Consider the following 23,958-nt stretch of genomic DNA (forward strand, 5'->3'; position numbering starts at 1 on the left):
ACAAGAGCCAAGTGTTATCATGGATTACAGTACAAATATAGAAGGCATGGATAGGAGCAATTCTCACCTGCAAAGCTATAAAATGGCCAGGAACAGACTAAAAGATATTATCAGAATCTTTTCATCATTTACTGCAAGACGTATGTATGCTTCAATGCATATATTCTTTAGAAAATCCATGGTAGTGAAAAACAGCAATTGGGACTCAGCCCATCTATGTATACATCTAAATAGATACTCCAACAAGCCACCATAAAGTACAGAGCTGAGGGTACCCTGTAACACTACTACTAATTTCTTTTCCTATTCCACTTGCAAATAGGCGAGGGAAAAAACGACTGTCAATATGCTTTCGTATGAGCCCCAATTTCTCATATTTTTGTGGTCCTTGTGAGCAATGCATGTTGGAAGCAACAGAATTGTTCGGCAGTCAGCTTCAATGCTGGTTCTTTAAATTTTCTCACGAGTGTTTCTCGAAAAGAAAATCACCCACCCTCCAGGGATTCCCATTCGAGTTCCCAAAAAATCTCAGTAACGGTTACATGTCGTTCGAACCTACTGGTTACAAATCTAGCAGCCCACCTCTGAACTGCTTCAATGTCTTCCTTCAATCTGACCTGGTACGGATCCCAAACACTCGAGTAGTAATCAAGAATAGGTCACACCAGCATCCTATATTCGGTTTCCTTTAGTGGTGAATCACACTTTCCTAAAATTCTCCCAATAAACTGAAGTCGACCATTCGCATTCCCTACCAGTTCTCACATCCTTGTTCCATCTCAAATCGCTTTGCAATGTTACACCCAGATAGTTAAATGACTTGACTGTGTCAAGCAGGACACTAGCAATACTGTATTTAAACATTACAGGCTTGCTCTTCCTACTGATTCGTAGTAACTTATATTTTTCCATATTTAGGGCTAACTGGAAATTTTGTCTAAGTCATCTTGTACATTTCCTATAGACACTCAACTTCGACACCTTACTGTACACCATCAGCAAACTATCACAGATTGCTGCCCACCCTGCCTGCCAAATCATTTATGTACATAGAGAACAGCAGTCCTAACACACTCCCCTGGGGCACTCCTGACGATACCCTTGTCTCTGACGAACACTCACCATTGAGGACAACATACTGGGTTCTATTATTTAAGAAGTCTTTGAGCCACAGACATATATGTGAACTTATTCCATATGCTTGTACCTTCGTCAACAGCCTGCAATGGGCCACCATGTCAAATGCTTTCCGAAAATCTAGATATGTGCAATCAGCCTGTTGCCCTTCAGCCATAGTTTTCAGTGTATCACATAAGAAAAGGGCAATCTGAGTTTTGCACAAGCGATGTTTTCTAAAGCACTGCTGAACTGTGGACATAAGCTCCTCAGTCTCAAGGAAGTTTATTATATTTGATCTGAGATTATGTCCAAGTTAGGGGTGTTGGTCTGTAATTTTGTGGGTCCGGTTTTTTTACCCTTCTTATATACTGGAGTGACCTGTGCCTTTATCAAGTCACTTGGGAATCTGTGCTGGGCGAGAGATTCATAATAAAAGCAAGCTACGTAAGGAGCCAAGGCCTTAGAGTATTCTTTGTAAAATTGAACTGGGATTCCACCTTGATCTGGTGCTTTACTTACTTTCAAATCTTTCAGTTGTTTCTCTACACCAGAGATGCTTATTACTATGTCATCCATATAGGAGTCTGTCCGATGGTCAAATGACAGTATGTCTGTATGATTCTCCTGTATGAACAGTTTCTTGAATGTGAAATTTAAAACTTCGGTTTTTGTTTTGCTATCTTCAACTGCCATACAAGACTGATCAACAAGGGACTGAATGGGAGCTTTAGACCCACTTAATCGTTTTACATAAGACCAGAATTTCCTCGGGTTCTCTGCCAGGTCTTTTGTTAAGGTGTAACGGTGGTAGGTGGTGGTGTTTGTGCATAGATCTTTTCACAGATGTCCGAATCTCTTAACAACCCTCACTTGTCATTTGTGAGTTCCATTTTGAACCGAGAGCACAACAGCCTCTGCCTTCTCAGTGTCCTCCAAACCATTGTGGATTTTTCCCATCCTTTAATCCACTTACTAGGCACATGACTCTCCAGACCATAATTTACAATCTGCTTAAACTTTGCCCATAATTCTTCTACATCCATCTTACTGGAACAAAGTGATGCCAGTTCAATGTCTAAGTAAGATGCTAATAACTGCTTATCTGCTCTATCTAGCAGAAACACTCTCCTAGTCTTCTTGACTGATTCATTAAACTTTTATAGTCATAGTTGCTATAATGACTCATGATTAGTTCTGGAAAACAGTTAGTTGTACCCCTCTCCACAAAGTTCATCAACTGGACATATTCCTCAAACATTAAAAGTGACTCACCTCATAGCAAGGCATTTTCCAGAATTTTTGTCAACCAGAAAAGAGGAAAGCCCGACAAGGATGTGTGGAGATTGCCCGAGAAGAAATTTTTCGAGACATCTTACTGGTGTGCAGAATGTGGTGTTCCTCTCTGCACAGCATCATGTTTTACAGTCTTTCTCACAAAACATGACACATAAATACGTGAAAATAAAATTTTGTTCTCTTCTATTTGATCCTAATCCATTTTAGTTTCGGTTCATATACTAAAATCAATGAAGAATTGTTTTGCGAGAGCAAGGTACAAGGTATGACTGTGCTACAGGAAATTACCCACAAATCCACAAGACTGCACATGGAAAAACCTGCATAACGGGTTATGATCATATACTGCTAATTATTTCTCAATAGCACAGGAGCAACATTGGTCTAAAACTTAAGTGGGTAGTCATAGCAAAATGTTAACTGTTCATATTTCTAAGCTTTACAGAACTACTTTGCCAATCAATAACATCAGTCTCTGTTGTTTGAGCATTTGTGCAGATCCATTCTTTTTCCACGGGGTATTGTTCCAGGAATATCAATGTAATAAAGCCAATACAAGAAAACAGCAAGGGACACTGATTACTCTAAGATTATGGTATATGACAGTTTGAGAAAAAAAATTACTTTGATTGTCTATAATTTGGCTCAGGGTTTCTTGTTTTTACAGGCATAACTAACTTGAAATATTGGCATAAGTATTGCCAATCTCTGAGGAAAAGGATAATTGTACTGCAGTTTTAATGGAAATATGAAATATCACTTACGTGAAAACACAGTTTAGAATCGAATGAAACAAAATTCTAACAAAAGAATACATAACTTGTCATGCATGAGAAAAGTCTCAAGTAACTAGAAGTATTCAAGACATCCATGAATAACCTGCTGGAAGGCCAGTGTTGTACGAAAATGGCAACTACTCAGCATCCTCCTCCAATTCCAAAAGAAGTCTACACAGCAAATGGTTAATGAGCCAGAAATTTCAAAGTCAAGTGCTTGTCTGATTTTAAAGTGGGTCACTGTAAAAGATATATTGCAAATTTAATCCAACTGTCAATGAAAGTGTTAGCTGGAACACTGTGCGGAAAATGCAACATTCTTATATTAAATTGACTGACAAGACATTTGAGCTGAGTGATACAATTTACAGACACAACTGCAGAGTCCCACCAAAATTGCATGCTGCTACAAAATTAATGTTAAGTTACAAAAGGTTATACATAGTACACGAGTAACTGTCATCTTACGGCTTCATTTCTTGACAAAAATTTCACTGGTAAAAGGTTTGGAAAAGTAGAGACCTGTTTACAAAAAGTTAGAGCATCTCCCAATAATCACAATGATTTAATTATCTGTATTAATGCAGATATTCTGAAGATATTGATTGGTTGGCAAAGTTGTGTTGATTAACTTACTTGTTCATTCCACACCAATAGACTTCTCTTTAATGAAGTATTTTTAAGATACAGTTTCTGTGGCAAAACTATCAATAGTTGAAAGGTTTAAAGTAGAAAATGGAAAATACAGTTTTAAATATCAATAAAACCGTTTCATACAGTTTTTGATTGAAGTGCCCAGCATTATCAGGCCGGTTAGAACATAGACACACATAAGCGGACACATATGGGGGCAACAGTTATCTGTTCTTTGACATAAATCATACACCTTATATTCATGATAGCGAACAGTACATTTGGTGTCATTCAATATGCAAATTAAATTTTCTGGGACAACCTGTTTCGCAGTATTTCTCTTTCCCTTATTTTAACCATGAGTCTGGTTCAATAACAGAACATGGCTGCACTCCCATTACCAGCAGGTGACTTGTTAAGACATGGAAACTTATTTTTTAAGTATGTCAATCTTCGAAAATGTCAACATGACAACTCTGAAGATGTGCAGATGCTAATTACAAATACAACAGTTTGATTATTAAAAAATCAATGGCAAAACCTTAATCTGAGTTGATATTCACGCTGTTTATTTTATTGATTAAATTTAATAATTATAAACTGTAAACGTTACATGTAATTTTAGTCCTGTTATAAAAACAACAGTTTTTTTTTCTGGCTGGAAAATCATTATAAGTTGATGTCATTAAACACATCAATCTGTATGTCCAATTATACTACCTTTGGTTCAGGTGGTGGCTCCAAGCCCAATCTGATCTTCTCCTGCTCTTCCTTCCACGCTTCTCTTCTGTTTTGTCTACGAAGCTTTTTCCTTTCTTTTTTTGTAAGGAACACAGGCATGTACACGGGTTTTAAAGGATCCGCTGCATAAAAAGTAGAATATCTTTTACCATCTGAGTGTCATGAGAATCAGTTAACTAGGTAATATGCAAAGGTGACAGAGGTTGGGTAAGAAAATCTTACTAAATAGTCACAAGTTACAGAAAAAGAAACACAATAAAAATAAACAACTGTTTGCCAAATGGAGAGAAACTATTATTTAATGTTCTTGCGATAAAATATCTTTCTGCCACCAAATACTATTTTATTTTTATTCTTCTTGGTTTGTGTCAGTCACACGGGAGCAAATTATTCTTGGTAAAAGGACAGAGATAAAAATGAGAAGACTGTTATATGATTTACATGAAATTCGCACAGTGCAGTTAACATAAAATATTTTTTGTAATGGAGAGACCTTGGTAGAATATAAATAGTTTAAAGAGTAAAGACGACTCACTGAATAGCTGAGATGCCAAGCCTTCAACAGTCACAAAACCAAGACGGAGAACTTTGCTAGCTTCTGGACGAATTCTCTTCAGAGCTAGAATGAGGTACATACTCGGAGGGCACAAGTGCCCGTGCACCCACCCCACTCACCCAGACCACAGACAGTGTGTGTTAGACAGAGTGTACAATGATGTGAAGCAATGAACTGGGAGGTTCAGACAGAACAGAAGAGGAGGGAACCTGTGGAGAAGAGGATGTGGGTGCAGGATGAGTGAAGTTATGGTAAGGGGGCAAGGGTGGAGGTGGATGTGGGGCAGGGCCTGGCAAAGACTGAGGTCAGGAGAGTTACAACACCGAAGGATGTGTTGCAAGGACAACTCCCATTTATTTAATTCAGAAATGGTGGTGTTGTAGAGAAGGTTCCAAGCAGCACTGGTTCTGAAACAGCCATTGAAATTGAGCACACTTTGCTCGGCAGCGGGTTCTGTCAAAGGTGGTAAACTCTGCACTTGGCCACAGTTTGGTAGTGACCATGGCCTCATAATTCGCTGTGCCGAAATTACAGCAGAACAGTCTCTGAAGTTCTGCTGTGGTGACACATGAAGTGCGTGGTTGGGCATTGGCCTTTTGGACCCTTGTTAGCCATCGTTTCAGAGTTTGCAGCATTGTGATGTAACAATATGATGATCGTCCTGAATCAACCTGTCACCATTTTACTTGTGAAACAAAGTGACTGCGGTCACAGGATGTCCAACTCTTTGTTTGTCAAGCAGGTCAGATGTTCCCGCCTCAACATCTTTAAACTTACTCGCCCAATGATGCACAGTACTCACACTTACACAATCACCATAAACTGCTTTCATTCTCTGATGAATCTCCTTTGGGGTGACACCTTCTGCTGTCAAGAATTCAATGACTGCGCATTGTTTAAATAGCATTGACCGACCGTCTGCGCAAGGTTCTATACTTTACACTGTAACAACACAACCATTCAATGCTAAGGCTTCCTGCTAACTGGAGCTGTAGAGAAGAGGCTACGGAGCAGGCCTGTACCTGCCGCATACCAAGGCTGCCACCTACTGAAGATTTACGAAGGTGTAGGCATTACTTTTCAGTCAACCCTCATATAAGTACTGACCAGCCATTCGGTCTCTCTGAAATTCCATAGTTTTCTGAAACGAATTTTCCTGAGTTCATGATAATGGTAGCAGCAATAATAGCTGAAGTGGCACAGAAGGATCTGACACAGGTTTAAGAATTCTAGTAACTTGCTATCACACAAAGATTTACGAATCAATTCAGACATCAGTATGCCATTAGCTTGGGGTAAAACATTTTGGTTCCCCCGCATGCCTACGAAAACAGAGGCTGGAGGTTGGAGTGGTGTTACTACCTCCATTTATTGAATGTCCATAATAAACATTACATGAAACAGCATACATATTTTATTTTTCATTAGATTTGCTGTCAAAATTCACTGTTTTTAAGCTTTTAAGCTCTCTTACAGCAAAAAGCATTGATGTGCTAATTTTAAGCTAAAACACATTATACATTAATTCCCAATATCTTATAAAACATTTCACTTACTTGGAGGTCGCATCTGTGTTGGGTGTTCCACCAGGTGACTGATAGCCATATCCTTTAGTTCAAATTTTCCATCTTTTACAGTAAACCTGAAAATGGTATACACTTTAGGCAGGACGAGTTACACAAAAATCTGAATATTTTAAATCCAGAAAATTTTAATGGTTACTGCCACAACTAAAGTGAGGAGGATCGCTATTATTAATGAGCTGAATTAAATTATAACATTATGTGTAACCTCTTTTACCAATACCACCTCATTGTTGAACAAAATGTATCAGTAGTATTTTTATTTAGTTGCACGTACAACTACATTACTGAATTCAAATACCTGATCAATTGTAAGAATAAGAATGTTGAAACATGATAAATTTTACATGCTAAATGTATGTAATTATATTAACAATAATAGTTAAAGGCACAAACAAATGTGAGATACAAAGCCATAATATTTTTGATAGCTTAACACAAGAAGGATGTCTGAAAAATAACTGAAAAGGGTGTAAAGTCAGTGCCTGTCATTTCTACTTTAAAATTCTTTCTACAGGCCAGACAAGTTCGCAAAACAATCAAGTAGTCGATTAATTATCTCTAAATGTCCTGTTTATAATCATATGAACAATTCTATCATGTGTGTGTGTGTGTGTGTGTGTGTGTGTGTGTGTGTGTGTGTAATTATTCAACAAATAGCATTTTATACTATAGAGTATGTTGTGAAGAACAGCTTGATGTAAAAAAATTACAACTTCTGAGGACAAAAAGGAAAAATGGGTTCACTTGTGAGCGAACACTGCAAGTCTAATTTCCAATTTTACTTTAGAAAAAGCACCACAAATTTCAATCCAAGTGTTAGCTTGAGGTTAGTACCTAAAATGGTGCAGGCTCATTGTTATCATCAGTTGATGTTTAGACTAAATACTTGCCTGACTAGTGTTAAGGTGACCTCTCACAGGACACGAAAACATTGGAAATTATGAAACAAATCTCGATCTTGGAACCTATTTTGATGCAGTATGTTACTTCTGAAAGGTGGGAGACATTACAACTCCGAGAATATGGATATTATGCACGCTGCAACTGACATTAGGCACTTATCTATATTCAGTTTAAAACAAAAAATGTGATGCAGATTAAATTTAGTTAATGAATAACTTCTACCAGTACATTTCTCAGACTGTTGTGCAGTATACGTAGCTTTCCTCTACCAGCAATTTGCTGCTCAAGAATCGATAAGTTGAACGTCTGCTTTGCGATTTTCTTTCCTTTCCCTCAACAATGGCTAACAGAGTTAAAGCAACTATGTTACACGCATCCATTTCACAAATCACAGTGCGGAGCACAATCTATAAGATGTCGTATATCATTTTTGAGTGCGTATCAAACATGATGGATATCATGTACAATGTGCTATGAAGGTTGCCCAGAAAGGAATACACCACTTTTTTTTCTCAGCTGAAAACAATGCTACATATGCGAAATGTTATGTATGCGTTATTCAAAGTTTCCTGAGTGATTGCGCCAAGTTTCCGTCACTTCTGACAAATAGTGTAGCTGCAGGACAGTTTCAAAATGGTGCCTGTAGGTGATGTACATCAGAAGCACTGTGCCTTCATTGAATTTCTTACTGCAGAGAAATTCACAAACACTTATGCAAAGTCTATGGAGCATCTGCTGTAGACCAAAGTACAGTTAGTTGCTGGCCATGGAGGGTGAGGTTATCAGAATGTGGTTCGGCAGAGCTCCACGATTTGCAGCGGCTGAGGAGACCATCCACGGCTGTCACATCTGACATGTTGCACCAAGCTGATGTAAGGACAGACGCATTACGACTTGGCAGTTGGTGCTGCATCTGTCAATCAGCAAAGGAAGTTCACACAGTGAAGCACTGACTCTGCCGCCAGGACAAGGACTGGTACCGAAAGGGCACACGCGCCCTGGTTTCATGCTGGAGGAAGGCCACAGAACAGGATGGAGATAATGTGGAAAAATAGGATGTATGGATCAAACACCATTCTTTCGTGTGTATAATTCTCATTATGTTCAATAAAGAATTGTTGGAGGAAAAAAAAAAAAAAATGTGGTGCATTACTTTCTGGGCAACCCTCATACAAGATGAAGAACACATCTCATGTGAGGATGGCTTCTGAGGGAACAAACAAAGTTTGAAACATTTATCTATCAAAGACGTTTGAGAAATGACAATAGGCAACAATTACTAACATTGAAATTCATCCTAAAAGTAGACAAATGTATTTTAAAAATATACTAGTAAAATTGTAGCCCAAGCATAAAGACTCAAGGCCTTGCCCTTTGGTGATGATGTTTTGTTCTAAATGGTTAGTTTAGTTTTAACAATTTTGTCCTAAAATGATGCAGTAATACACATACAAAGAAAAAATGCAATAATGAATATTTAATGACAAGAGGACAAACAGTTTATGTGATGGGACATTACCAAAAGAACACTACGTTAGGAACTGCACCATGTCATACACAGTTGTACTTCCTGTTTTTATTTTGACTGTCAGTTTTGGTCAAGTTGAGACCCTCCTCGCCCATAAAAGAAGTATTCAATTATCCATTCCACAATTGCAACGACTATCATTTTGCAAATGTCCTATTTAGATATAACATGTGTTACAAAAAACATGTACTCTGACTTGCAGTGTGAACATTAATATGCCTGGAACAACAGTAGGCTAATTTGTACTGGGCACATTAATGTTATATCTAAATAGAATATTTCGAGAATGATTAGTTCCTGCAGCTGAATATAACTTTTATGGCCCAAGGGTGGCCTGAATTCGACTAAAATTGATAGTCGAAATAAAAAAGTAGTAAAATTGTGTATCAACCAGTTCCAAATAATTATGAAAACTATCCAATACTGTCTACACAAAATATAAGGATTACACAGTTAATTTTAAAATAAATACATGAAAGTACCTGCAAGGAAAAACGGATGATCATTACCATAACTAACACATCCCCATGTTTTACAAACTGTATGAAGCACTGTGGTATATTTTCTGCTTCAGCATTTTAAAGGCTAAAGATTCAAAACTGATAGCCAGGATCTGCATTAATCGCGCATCTGAAACTCATCAGATCATAGCCAAACTTTTTACTTGTCAAAAAATTAACAATATATGGAAGGCATAAAAGTTGAATTTTAATTTTAATCAGACATTTGGTAGGGCTCTTCAGGGATGTTTCAATACACAAAATTATGAGAGATATAGAACAAGTTCAGACTGGGCAAAAATGGCACAGGAAATCGGACGGTATTTTAGGGAACCATTTGGCTCAGGGAAGACGCTGCAACCATAAATATGGATATCCAAAGATAGATTTGAATTCCTCTCCTCCTGAAAGTGAATCTAGTGTCTTAACTATTGTGTCAACTTGTTTCATGTTAGTATAGCGCGAAAAAGATCCTCCATATTTCATAACATAAATAAATCAATAAAAGTTAATTGCTTTGTGTGTGCCTCCCTATGAGAGCTCTTCAAAGCACTGATTGCTGAGATCTTGACAAGGCAGTAAGTGCTTCTCCCTGCCCCTTCCCCAATTGTATCAACAGTTTACGATATGTCACTATAAAGTTTGTTGAGATTATGAGAGTAAACAGTTTGAATTGCTGTCACAAAGAGACAGTAGTTAATTCCTTTGCAATACATTAAAAATCAATTAGGGGACACCATGCCCAGAGAGACCAGCATGGTTCCATGTGTATTGTTCCTGATCTATTGAAGTCACATCTCAAACCTTAATCTCAATACCATTATGTCAAGTACAAATACCAAATGTCCAACTTGTATAAAGGTTAAATGAAAATCCGTCTCCTGTCTCAAGCTATTACATTAGCATTCTGAGAGCAAACAAGTATTAAAATAATACTGGTAGCTCTTATAAAATTTTGTCAGGTGACGCGTGTAAAACATGCAGGTGCCTGATTTATAACCTGACTTACCTTTCATCTTTCAAAATCACTGCATCCCACCATTCCACATTAGGTACTTCATCTTCCTGGTGCTCTGTCTTGGGTGCAATTAGAGCGAGTTTTGTAGCTGAAGTAATTCCTGTCTTTTTTGCAATTTGTGCAATCTCATTCTGAAGTCTCTCGAGTTGTGCCTGAAAAATGTGTACAATATTTCACATAAGGTCTTGAATCAGCCTTTGTAAGTCAACACCAAGTTTCAATATTACATAAATAACTAACTCTGACATCAAGACTACAGTATGAATTAATAAATGGGAACAACACAGCTAACAAGCAAGGTAGAAATCAGACTGAAGAAAACAGACATTTTTGGAAACAAACAGAGTTTAAATAAATGTTCCTCTAACAAATGATAAAGGAAAATCAGAAGAAAGGAATATTTATAGAAACAAAGAGACAGGACAGGAAAGAGCAAACCATCCTCACTGTTTTAACAAAGACAGAACTCTAAGATAATATAATAATGCGATACTGATGCATACTGCATCTTGAGGATGCCAAAGAAGTGGGTTTGCTCAGTGAGTAACATTCCTGATTCAATGTGACTACAAAATTCGATTGCAGTCAGACACCATATTGGATTCATCATATTCCATTTCGTTCATATTATAAGTTGTGTGTTATGGCGTATGCCGTTTCAGTGCAATGATGCACTGCAGATTTATAACAAATGAGTCACTCTAGGTAGAAGTTGTTATACTTAATGTCAGTTAATGGCACTTTATGGTAAATGCTTTCAGGATATTGTAAAAAGACAGATAATGTCTGAATTTCCAATGTTCACCGGGGCATAATGAGTAGAGGCATGGGATAATGGAGTTCATGGAAGTATGTTTGCATCCTACACTAAACTCTCTAAACTAATTTTTTTTTCTTATTCATATTTGTAACAGATGCTGGGGCATCCTTAGTAATATAATGCAATATAATACAAGCATGTACTGCAATATTCAATATTATAGCACATAAGAGCACATCCTCTCAGGAATGAGTTTCTTTGAGTTTGTGACCTAAAAAACAAAAGATGAAATTGCTGCAAATGAGAGATCAGTGATGGCATTTATATTCTGGCTTGTCACAAATACTTGGATGTTTCTCTGCCTACAGTGAGATTTCTGAGGGTGCGGTAAGTCAAGAACATAAAAGCACTGCTTAAATTGTTGTGAGAGGAATAAGCAGAAATAACATTCATATTCTTGCTTGTCATACATATTTGGCTGTTTATTTTCAAATACACTGTGATGTCCGAGAGTGTGGTTTTACAGGAACCTAAGTGGTCAACTTAAAAGTCAACAGAGCTTCTTACAGACCAATTCAGTGAAATCACTAGGCAGTGCTGTTACAGAGACTTTCTGCTTTTATTATGTCATCATGAATGTCAACCAAAAAGCAATCAATTCTTTGGCTGCTGGGAGAAAGAGGTCCTGATGCAAGCTTCTAAGTGACATACTTTTCTTTGTTATTACAGGGAAGTGTTCTACATCTATTTCTTCCTTTGATTTTCTGATATTTCCAAAAGGAGGCATTTTAGTCCTACAGTTTCGACTACACTATAACTTCCATTATTAAAGTCATATATACCTCTTTAGACCTCCAAGTATTGTTTCGTTGTCCATTAAATTTGGCGCAAACTCTTTCTCTACCAGACAGTAATTCAGCAAGAAAGGAGCTTACCTTCATCCTCATTCTGTCGGCCAGCTGTTGAAATTTTCCTGGCTCGTGGAAACGTAAAGCACGCTTGCCACGAACAGCAGGTTTTGCGCCAATACGGGGGTCAAAGAACTGTGTTTCAGAGAGGTCTTCTACAACTCTGTCTTGTAGCTGTTGCCTGAATTCCTCACGTTTTTTAGCTCTAATATTTGCCTGTGGAAAAAGAAGATATAAATAAGCAATAGGAATATAGAATGGAAAATATGAGGGAAGTCTGTTAGTGAGTTATTATTAATAGAAGAGCTAATATACAAAATGCAAAGTTGGATCCTCCTTGAACCATGAACAAGTAGGAACTTGGGTATTGAATTTTATTTATTTATTTTTTTTTGGGGGGGGGGGGAGGGGAGGAGTAGGGTGGTGGTGGTTGTGTTAGATGGAAGAACATCATCAAAAAAACAATCGAATTTGCTGCCATATGTTAAAAAGAAGCCTTAGTATCACAAAATTTTAATGTCACAATTAGTAAAAATAAAAAAAATCTTTTATTTTTACATAATAAAGATGTATAATAATGTCTTCTGTAAACACAAAATGCTTTTACTGGTACATAGAATAGGCACAGATCACGAGACTCCCAGTACATTGCAGTTATGACTAAGAGTTCTACAAGCACTATAAGTTGAGAGAGTAGGATGTACTAATGTCAATTACATAACACAGTTTTTCACTTTTATTTAAGAGAAAGTTGAGTGTCTCCAATTGAAACATAATGTCAACTGGAGAAACAGTTATCATATAGTTCATAATTTATTTATTTCCATTCCTATATGAAACAATTTTATATTGCAAGCACTGCAATGAGATCAGTTTTGACCACCTCTGATAATCACCATCTAAATCTACATCTGTACTCTGCAAATCACTGTGAAGTGCATAGCACATAATACTTTCCACCGTACTATACATTAGGTTTTCTTCCTTTTCCAATTGTGTACGGAATGTGGGAAGAAAGACTGTTTAAATACCTTTGTGCAGACTGTAATTAGTCTAATTTTGTTCCTATAGGGGCAACATATGAGAAACTGTGAAATATTCCAAAATTCTTCATTTAATACTGGTTCTTGCAATCAATACAAAAGTTGCAATAGTACTGGTGCAAACTATAATGATCATAACAGAAATACGAATAATTAAATCAAACATGAACAAATGCCACACATTACAGTTACGAAGGTTGACTGAAAAGTAATGCCTCCACCTTTGTAACTATTCAACAGTTGGCAGCATTGGTATGCGGCAGGTACTGGCTTGTTCCATAGTCTCTTCTCTACAGTTCCAGTTGGCAGGAAGCCTTAGCACTGAATGGTTGTGTTAGTGTCAAGTATGGAACCCTGTGCAGACGGTCGGTCAATGCAGTTTAAGCAACATCCAGTCATTGAATTCTTGACAGCAGAAGGTGTCACCCTGAAGGAGATTCATCAGAGAATGAAAGCAATTTATGATGATTGTGTTGATGTGAGTAGTGTGTGTCATTGAGCGAGTAAGTTTAAAGATGTTGAGGTGGGAACATCTGACCAGCGTGACAGACAAAGACTTACGTCCTGTGACAGCAACCACTGAGCATCACAAGCAAAATGTTGATTTCCTTGATCGTGGAACAATAATAAATTCAGAGCATTACATCACAATGTTGCGAACTCTGAAATGACGGCTAACAAGGGTCCAAAAGGAAAAGGAAAATGTTTTCCTGCAGCTTGACAATGCCAGACTACACACTTCATGTGCCACCACAGCAGAACTTCAGAGACTGAATCTCACCTCCGTATGGCACCCTCCCTACAGTCCAGATTTAGCATTTTCTGACTTCCATCTGTTCCTGATAATGAAAGACGATCTGCAGGGACACCATAATGCTTCTGATAAAGAGGTTGAGGGTTCTGTGAGACTGTGGCTGCGGAAACAGAGTGTCGACTTCTTCCGTGATGACTTCAGAAAACTTGTTCATCGTTGGCAGAAATGTATCCAACTGGTTGGTGATTATGTGGAAAAGTGAATATTACTAATTAAAGATCACATTCTAAGGACTATTTCTGTGTTTGATTTATTCAAATATTCCCCCCCCCCCCCCCCCAAACCCAATTAACAAAGGTGGAGGCATTGTTTTTCATTCAACCCCAATATTAACAACCAACCCTTTAATATGAATGTATTGTGTTACAATAATACCATAATATATCAATGAAAATGATCAATTTTTGAAAATATAAGTAATTGGATATACAAAAAACTCTATGCGCCAAGTGGCTGCTAGGTGAGTAGATTTTTTTTATCCATGCACTTACTAATAATACACGTAAATACTTCCTCACTCAAGATTCTTACCTTAAGGGTTGGAACCAGGTGCGTCAGTTGAACTTCCTTGCCAGTAACATCAACTGTTCTGCCCTCTTCATCCAGAATGAGTGGTGTTGGTTTGTCCTGAACAGCCGGTCTCAGAGGTGGAAGGCTTGGCAGAACTCCTGACGATAACTTGGACTGGATTTGAGCCTTATAAAACATTAATAATTTATCAATATGTGTTAAGCAGAATGAAAAACATGGAGCATACATTACACTGTACTAGAGTGTATCATGAAATAAGCATGGTAATTTCATACACTAGGGATTATATAATCAGCAGCAGTCTTGTGCGCTAACCGATCACAGATATTTACTGTGCCATTATTTATTTTTTGATGACTAAAATGAAGTATTTCATAATTTGTTACAGAATGTTGTTGTTGTTGTTGTTGTTGTTGTTGTTGTGGTCTTCAGTCCTGAGACTGGTTTGATGCAGCTCTCCATGCTACTCTATCCTGTGCAAGCTTCTTCATCTCCCAGTACCTACCGCAACCTACATCCTTCTGAATCTGCTTAGTGTATTCATCTCTTGGTCTCCCTCTACGATTTTTACCCTCCACGCTGCCCTCCAATACTAAATTGGTGATCCCTTGATGCCTCAACACATGTCCTACCAGCCAATCCCTTCTTCTAGTCAAGTTGTGCCACAAACTTCTCTTCTCCCCAATCATATTCAATACTTCCTCATTACTTATGTGATCTACCCATCTAATCTTCAGCACTCTTCTGTAGCACCACATTTCGAAAGCTTCTATTCTCTTCTTGTCCAAACTATTTATTGTCCATGTTTCACTTCCATACATGGAAGTGAAACATGGAGTGTAGACTCCATACAAATACTTTCAGAAACGACTTCCTGACACTTAAATCTATACTCGATGTTAACAAATTTCTCTTCTTCAGAAACACTTTCCTTCCCATTGCCAGTCTACATTTTATATCCTCTGTACTTCGACCATCATCAGTTATTTTGCTCCCCAAATAGCAAAACTCCTTTACTACTTTAAGTGTCTCATTTCCTAATCTAATTCCCTCAGCATCATTATAGAATGTATAAAGAACAATATCTATCTTGTACAGAGTGACATAATTTTAAGTCCTTTTCATTTTCAGAGTCCTAATTTCATCATAGGAAAATTTATTTTAAGTTATTGGATAAGAGTGGAGAAACTTCAGGATAAGGAAATCAGGCACAAGTACATAACAGCGATCTCAGAAAGGTACCAGTTAGTTGAAAGTAGTCAATTACAGTCATTGGAAAAGGAGTGGACAAGGTACAGGGACACAGTACTAGAAGTGGCTAAAGAATGTCTTGGAACAGTAGTGTGTAAAAGTAGGATGAAGCAAACAGCTTGGTGGAATGATACAGTCAAGGCAGCCTGTAAAAGGAAAAAGAAGGCGTATCAAAAATGGCTACATACCAGAACCCAGGTAGACAGAGAAAGTTATGTTGAAGAAAGAAACAAAGCCAAACAGATAATTGCAGCATCCAAGAAGAAATCGTGGGAAGACTTTGGAAACAGGTTGGAGACTATGGGTCAAGCTGCTGGAAAACCATTCTGGAGTGTAATTAGCAGTCTTCGAAAGGGAGGTAAGAAGTAAATGACAAGTATTTTGGACAGGTCAGGAAAACTGCTAGTGAATCCTGTGGATGCCTTGGGCAGATGGAGGGAATATTTTGAAGAGTTGCTCAATGTAGGTGAAAATGCGATCAGTAATGTTTCAGATTTCGAGGTAGCATGGGATAGGAATGATGATGGAAACAGGATCACATTTGAGGAAGTGGAAAAAATGGTCAATAGATTGCAGTGCAATAAAGCGGCTGAGGTGGATGAAATTAAGTCGGAACTCATCAAATACAGTGGAATGTCAGGTCTTAAATGGCTACACAGGATAATTGAAATGGCCTGGGAGTCGGGACAGGTTCCATCAGACTGGACAAAAGCAGTAATCACACCAATCTTTAAACATGGAAACAGAAAAGATTGTAACAACTACAGAGGTATCTCTTTAATTAGCGTTGTGGGTAAAATCTTCTCAGGTATTGTTGAAAGGAAAGTGCGAGTATTAGTTGAGGACCAATTGGATGAAAATCAGTGTGGGTTTAGGCCTCTTAGAGGTTGTCAGGACCAGATCTTTAGCTTACGGCAAATAATGGAGAAGTGTTATGAGTGGAACAGGGAACTGTATCTATGCTTTATAGATCTAGAAAAGGCATATGACCGAGTTCCTAGGAGGAAGTTATTGTCTGTTCTACAAGATTATGGAATAGGAGGCAAACTTTTGCAAGCAATTAAAGGTCTTTACATGGATAGTCAGGCAGCAGTTAGAGTTGACGGTAAATTGAGTTCATGGTTCAGAGTAGTTTCAGGGGTAAGACAAGGCTGCAACCTGTCTCCACTGTTGTTCATATTATTTATGGATCATATGTTGAAAACAATAGACTGGCTGGGTGAGATTAAGATATGTGAACACAAAATAAGCAGTCTTGCATATGCGGATGACTTAGTTGTGATGGCAGATTCGATTGAAAGTTTGCAAAGTAATATTTCAGAGCTAGATCCGATATGTAAGGACTATGGTATGAAGATTAGCATCTCCAAAACAAAAGTAATGTCAGTGGGAAAGAAATATAAACGGATGGAGTGCCAAATAGGAGGAACAAAGTTAGAACAGGTGGACGGTTTTAAGTACTTAGGATGCATATTCTCACAGGATGGCAACATAGTAAAAGAACTGGAAGCAAGGTGTAGCAAAGCTAATGCAGTGAGCGCTCAGCTACGATCTACTCTCTTCTGCAAGAAGGAAGTCAGCACCAAGACTAAGTTATCTGTGCACCGTTCAATCTTTCGACCAACTTTGTTGTATGGGAGCGAAAGCTGGGTGGATTCAGGCTACCTTATCAACAAGGTTGAGGTTACGGATATGAAAGTAGCTAAGATGATTGCAGGTACTAGTAGATGGGAACAATGGCAAGAGGGTGTCCACAATGAAGAAATCAAAGAAAAACTGGGAATGAACTCTATAGATGTAGCAGTCAGGGCGAACAGGCTTAGATGGTGGGGTCATGTTACACGCATGGGAGAAGCAAGGTTACCCAAGAGACTCATGGATTCAGCAGTAGAGGGTAGGAGGAGTCGGGGCAGACCGAGGAGAAGGTACCTGGATTCGGTTAAGAATGATTTTGAAGTAATAGGTTTAACATCAGAAGAGGCACCAAAGTTAGCACTGAATAGGGGATCATGGAGGAACTGTATAAGGGGGGCTATGCTCCAGACTGAACGCTGAAAGGCATAATCAGTCTTAAATGATGATGATGATGATGATGATGATGATGATGAGTTATTGGATCATTACTGGTGGCCCATGATCTGTTGTTACAAAATCTGTCTCCAGAGACAATGTGGACTAGTACCCTAACTTATTACAAAGTAACATGCAAGCTTACCATAGGGCGTACACAACAAAGAGCATGACACAGAGTTTCTGCTTACCAATAAGGAAAGAACTGATTATTAAACTTCCAATAAACTTCAATTAGACTACAATTTATCTGGTGCACTGAAAGACTGCTGACTGTTATTTACTGATTTGTAAAAGATATCCCAGGAAAGGTTATAGTAGCTATTATTTGGCACTAGACTATACAGTTATTACTGAGAGTAATATTATTTATAAGAGGGATACTTTAAGTGGCGACAGACAGGACCCAAAAGGAAATTTGTTATAGAATTTACCAAAGTAAATTAAGCTTATTTTTATGCAACTGTGTTAATCCCTTATATTTTTGTATGTTTCAGTCCTGTGTATGAGTGGAGGACCAGGAGAGCAGCAAGTCATGAGTCGACTGATCAACAAGGGCTCCACTGCTGTCAATTATGGTGGTAGACTGCAACTGCTTATCCTCTTTCTCACTTTGCTTGTACCAAGGATGGAGACTTTATTCATATTTCAGAGTAGCTTTGGTAATTTAATTCTCAAGCAGACTGAAGTTATTTTGCGAAAGTTTTGTTTTTATCTGGAACTGTGACTGTGACATTGCAGACTGATAAGTGTTGCTACATTATTTTTTGTTTGTTGCGTTATTGTAGACCTATTGTTGAATTACAAAAATCTAATAGGAGTGAAGGGGACTGATATTGCTCTAATTAAGAGTGAAAACGATTTTCTTTATTTATTGTGAATTTATTGTGTTATGAGTAGACAGCAATCTAGAATGGAAGATAGGGACGAAGTTCATGTTCAACCAGTTGTACACAATATTGCACCACCTGGTCAGCAGAAACCAATGTACAATCCTTTGATGGAACTTTTCTACAGGATCGAGAAGATGGGTGGACGAGTAAATGCAGTGTTTAACCAAGTTACTTTACTCACTGAAAAGCAGGAGGATATGACTGAAAAACAAGGATCAACTAAGCAAGAATAAATTGATCTGATCGGCAAAAGTGAGTGTTTTGTGAAATAAAATTGCTGGGCTATGTCACACACTGGATAACAAATACCAGATTTGTGCCAGGTTAACCAACATATATCAGAAGTTATTGGAACTTTAACTAATGAGGTAAAGGACAAACGTAAAGCTACAACAGTAAAACAATTATCAGACCATGTTTCTGATTTATCCTTAGAACAAGACAACAGGGACAGCCACAGAAGTGCAGGCTGCTGCAGAAAATGTCACATCTAGGAAGGATACCCTAAGTAAAGAACTAGTAAATGGGATATGTGATATTAAAGCCCAACTAGACTTTTTGCAATGGCAATCTGCTATAAGTGATTATGTAGACAACATGACCAAGGATGTGATGAGCAATTCTGATCAAATGCGAATCCATGCACAGCTGTCAGAAAACTCATAATGCAACCAGTCACAAATGTGTGCAAGTGTGTCACCTCACATACAAAGTTTGGAAGGGTTGAAAACCAATTACGTAAAGATGATTATGGAAGAAAAGTTTATTATGCACAAACAGCTTCAGGTTGGTTGGTTTGGGGGATTAAAGGGACCAGACTGCGACGGTCATCGGTCCCTTTTCCAAAAAATTAAAACTGCCCATCGAGAATAAAAACGAACAACATGAAAGACGTCAGACGACACAGGACAGGAAAGACTCCGACAGAGATCAAACAAAACGAAATAAAATCACACAGAGTGTGACGGTGGTGGGCCGACCACAGGAACAAAAAAAAGGAAAAGCCAACCACCGAGAACACGCTAAAAACTCAGTTTAAAACCGTAGGCCAAAGGCCAGAATCAACACAAAACAATAAAATAAAACAAACACTCAGATTAAATGATAAAAACCCCTGCCCGAATAAAACGCAAAACTAAGTCAGCCATAGCAGAGTCATCTGTTAAAAGGGCAGGGAGCGAGTCAGGCAGGGCGAACGACTGCCTGAGCACAGCTAAAAGTGGACAGTCCAATAAAATGTGGACCACTGTCAAAACGGAGCTGCAGCGACATAAAGGTGGGGCCTCACGTCGCAATAGGTGGCCGTGCGTCATCCATGTGTGCCCAATGCGCAGCCGGCAGAGGACAACAGACTCCTTGCGAGAGACCCGCAAGGAGGAGCGCCACACACCAGTAGGCTCCTTGATGGCCCAAAATTTATTTCGTGAAGGCAGGGCGCGCCATTCAGCGTCCCAAATGTCGAGAATTTTGCTGCATAGGAACGCTCGCAAATCTGTCTCCGGGAGGCCAATGTCCAGAGATGGTGTACTGGTGGCCTCTTTCGCCAGGCGGTCAACATTCTCATTGCCGGGTATCCCAACATGGCCTGGGGTCCACACGAAGACCACAGAGTGGCCGCAACGGGCAAGAGTATGCAGGGACTCCTGGATAACCATCACCAGACGGGAACGAGGGAAACGCTGGTCGAGAGCTCGTAAACCGCTCAGGGAATCGCTACAGATAACGAAGGACTCACCTGAGCAGGAGCGGATATACTCTAGGGTACGAAAGATGGCGACCAGCTCAGCAGTATAAACGCTGCAGCCAGCCGGCAACGAACGTTGTTCGCAATGGTCCCCTAGAGTGAGCGCATAACCGACACGACCAGCAACCATTGAACCGTCAGTGTAAACAATGCCAGAGCCCTGATACGTGGCGAGGATGGAAAGAAAGCGGCGGCGGAAAGCCTCCGGAGGGACTGAGTCCTTCGGGCCCTGCGCCAATTCCAGCTGAAGACGAGGGCGAGGCACACACCACGGGGGTGTATGCAGAGGTGCCCGGAAAGGAGGCGGAAGAGGGAAAGCCCCAAGCCCGGAGAGAAGCGATCGGAGATCCAGCCCTGGGCCTGCGTTCTGGAAGATGGACGTGCGACTGTGGGAATAGTAGCCGATAATGAGGATGCCCGGGCAAGCTGAAAACATGGGCAGCATAAGAAGCCAGCAAACGTTGGCGGCGTAATCGCAGTGGAGGGACACCCGCCTCCACAAGAATGCTCTCCACTGGGCTGGTCCGGAAAGCACCAGTGGCAAGGCGGATCCCGCTATGGAGGATTGGGTCCAGTGCCCGCAGTGCAGATAGGGATGCTGAGCCATAAACCAGGCTCCCATAATCCAGACGGGACTGGATTAACGCCTGGTAGAGCGGTCGGCGCCCCAGCGGGTGTGGCTCAAACATCTCAGAGCGTTGAGATGCCGCCAACACGCCTGTTTAAGCTGCCGGATATGAGGCAGCCAAGTCAACCGGGCATCAAAAAGTACACCCAAAAACCTGTGGGTCTCCACCACAGCAAGAAGTTCGTTGGCAACATAAAGCCGCGGCTCAGGATGGACTGTTCGGCGCCGGCAGAAATGCATAACGCGGGTCTTGGCAGCCGAAAACTGAAAACCACACGCTACAGCCCAAGACTGCGCCTTGCGGATTGCGCCCTGTAGCTGACGTTCAGCTGCTGCTATGCCAATAGAACTATAGTAAAGACAGAAGTCGTCAGCATACAGGGAAGCGGAGACAGAATTTCCTACTGCCGCAGCGAGACCGTTTATTGCAATTAAAAACAGGCAGACACTTAAAACAGAACCATGTGGCACACCGTTCTCCTGGACATGGGTGGAACTATATGAGGCTGCGACTTGCACGCGGAAGGTACGATACGACAGAAAATTTCTGATAAAGATCGGCAGAGGGCCCCGAAGACCCCATTCATGAAGCGTAGAAAGGATGTGATGACGCCATGTCGTATAGTACGCCTTCCGCATGTCGAAAAAGACAGTGACCAGGTGCTGACGGCGGGCAAAGGCAGTACGGATGGCCGACTCCAGGCTCACCAGATTGTCGGCCGCGGAGCGGCCTTTACGGAACCCACCCTGAGATGGAGCCAGAAGGCCCCGAGATTCCAGTACCCAATTCAAGCGCCGGCTCACCATCCGTTCGAGAAGCTTGCAAAGAACGTTGGTGAGGCTAATGGGGCGGTAGCTGTCCACCTCCAAAGGGTTCTTGCCTGGTTTTAGAATGGGGATAACGATACTTGCCCGCCATTGCGACGGAAACTCACCCTCGACCCACGGTTGTAAAGGTCGAGGAGCCGTCGCTGGCAGTCCACTGAGAGGTGTTTCAGCATCTGGCAGTGGATGCTATCCGGTCCAGGAGCAGTATCAGGACAAGCGGCAAGGGCACTGCGGAATTCCCACTCACTGAATGGAACATTGTACGATTCTGGATGGTGGGTGCGAAACGAAAGGCTCCGACGTTCCATCCACTCTTTAATGGAGCAGAAGGTCAGGGGGTAATTCGCAGAAGCAGAACTCATAGCAAAATGCTCTGCCAAGCGGCTTGCAATGACGTCGGAGTCTGTACAAACTGCTCCACTCAGTGAGAGTGCAGGGACGCTGGCAGGGGTCCGATAGCCGTAGACGCGTCGAATCTTCGCCCAGACCTGCGATGGAGTGACATGGAGGCCAATGGTAGACACATACCGCTCCCAGCACTCCTTCTTGCCTTGGCGGATAAGGAGGCGGGCCCGCGCACGCAGCCGTTTGAAGGCGATAAGGTGGTCACTGGAGGAATGTCGCTTGTGACGCTGGAGCGCCCGCCGGCGATCTTTAATCGCTTCAGCGATCTCAGGCGACCACCAAGGCACAGCCCTCCGCCGAGGGGACCCAGAAGAACGGGGAATGGCAGATTCGGCGGCAGTAACGATGCCGGTGGTGACCGATTGAACCACCGCATCAATGTCATCACGAGAGAGAGGCTCAATAGCAGCAGTGGAGGAAAACAAGTCCCAGTCAGCCTTATTCATAGCCCATCTGCTGGGGCGCCCAGAAGAGTGGCGCCGTGGCAGTGACAGAAAGATTGGAAAATGGTCACTACCACACAGGTCGTCATGCACACCCCACTGGACAGACGGCAAGAGGCTAGGGCTACAGAGCGATAGGTCAATGGCGGAGTATGTGCCATGCGCCACACTGAAGTGTGTGGAGGCACCGTCATTTAAGATCGAGAGATCGAGCTGCGCCAATAAATGCTCAATAGCGGCGCCTCGACCTGTTGCCACTGACCCACCCCACAGAGGGTTATGGGTGTTAAAGTCGCCCAGTAACAAGAAAGGTGGCGGCAATTGGGCTATCAGCGCAGCCAGGACATGCTGCGCGACATCACCCTTCGGTGGAAGGTAAAGACTGCAGACAGTAACAGCCTGTGGCGTCCACACCTGAACAGCGACAGCCTCTAAAGTTGTATGCAGAGGGACAGACTCGCTGTGGAGAGAGTTAAGGACATAGATGCAGACGCCACCAGACACCCTTTCATAAGCGACCCGGTTTTTATAATAACCCCGATAGCCACGGAGGGCGGGGTTGCGCATTGCTGGAAACCAAGTTTCCTGAAGAGCTATGCAGAAGAAAGGGTGAAGGCTGATAAGCTGTCGGAGCTCAGCGAGATGGTGGAAGAAACCGCTGCAGTTCCACTGGAGGATGGTGTTGGCCATGGCTGGGAAAGGCGTGACAGGACGGGGAAGGCAGATTACGCCTCTGGGTCACCTGCTGCCTCCGATTGAGCACCTGTGCTAGTCCTTTCCATGGCGTCGGAGGGACCAGCGAGATCGAGGTCCTCAGCGGACGCCAGGATCTCCACCTCATCCTCAGACGCAGAGTTTGAAGGTTGCGGTGGGACAGGTGCCACCGCAATGTTAGGATGCTTCGGAGCCTTTTTCTTCAACTGCTTTGCACGCTGTGCCTTTGGAGGGTCTGGCTGGGAGGGCCCCACTGGATCAGTCTCAGGG

At 41.0% G+C, this 23,958-nt stretch overlaps 1 protein-coding gene across 1 annotated transcript in view; it reads right to left on the reverse strand.

Annotated features, from left to right (window-relative positions):
• Positions 1 to 23,958, reverse strand: part of LOC126187666 (U4/U6 small nuclear ribonucleoprotein Prp3) — a 66,578-nt gene that overhangs the window by 19,303 nt on the left and 23,317 nt on the right. The window contains exons 5-9 of the mRNA XM_049928895.1: positions 14,713 to 14,877; positions 12,352 to 12,540; positions 10,648 to 10,808; positions 6,678 to 6,763; positions 4,545 to 4,687 (exon numbers count right to left, since the gene is read on the reverse strand). Coding sequence (XP_049784852.1) covers positions 4,545 to 4,687; positions 6,678 to 6,763; positions 10,648 to 10,808; positions 12,352 to 12,540; positions 14,713 to 14,877 — 744 coding nt within the window. The remainder of the gene's footprint in view (positions 1 to 4,544; positions 4,688 to 6,677; positions 6,764 to 10,647; positions 10,809 to 12,351; positions 12,541 to 14,712; positions 14,878 to 23,958) is intronic.

The sequence above is a fragment of the Schistocerca cancellata genome, chromosome 5 (assembly GCF_023864275.1).
Source record: "Schistocerca cancellata isolate TAMUIC-IGC-003103 chromosome 5, iqSchCanc2.1, whole genome shotgun sequence".
Lineage (NCBI taxonomy): Eukaryota > Metazoa > Arthropoda > Insecta > Orthoptera > Acrididae > Schistocerca > Schistocerca cancellata.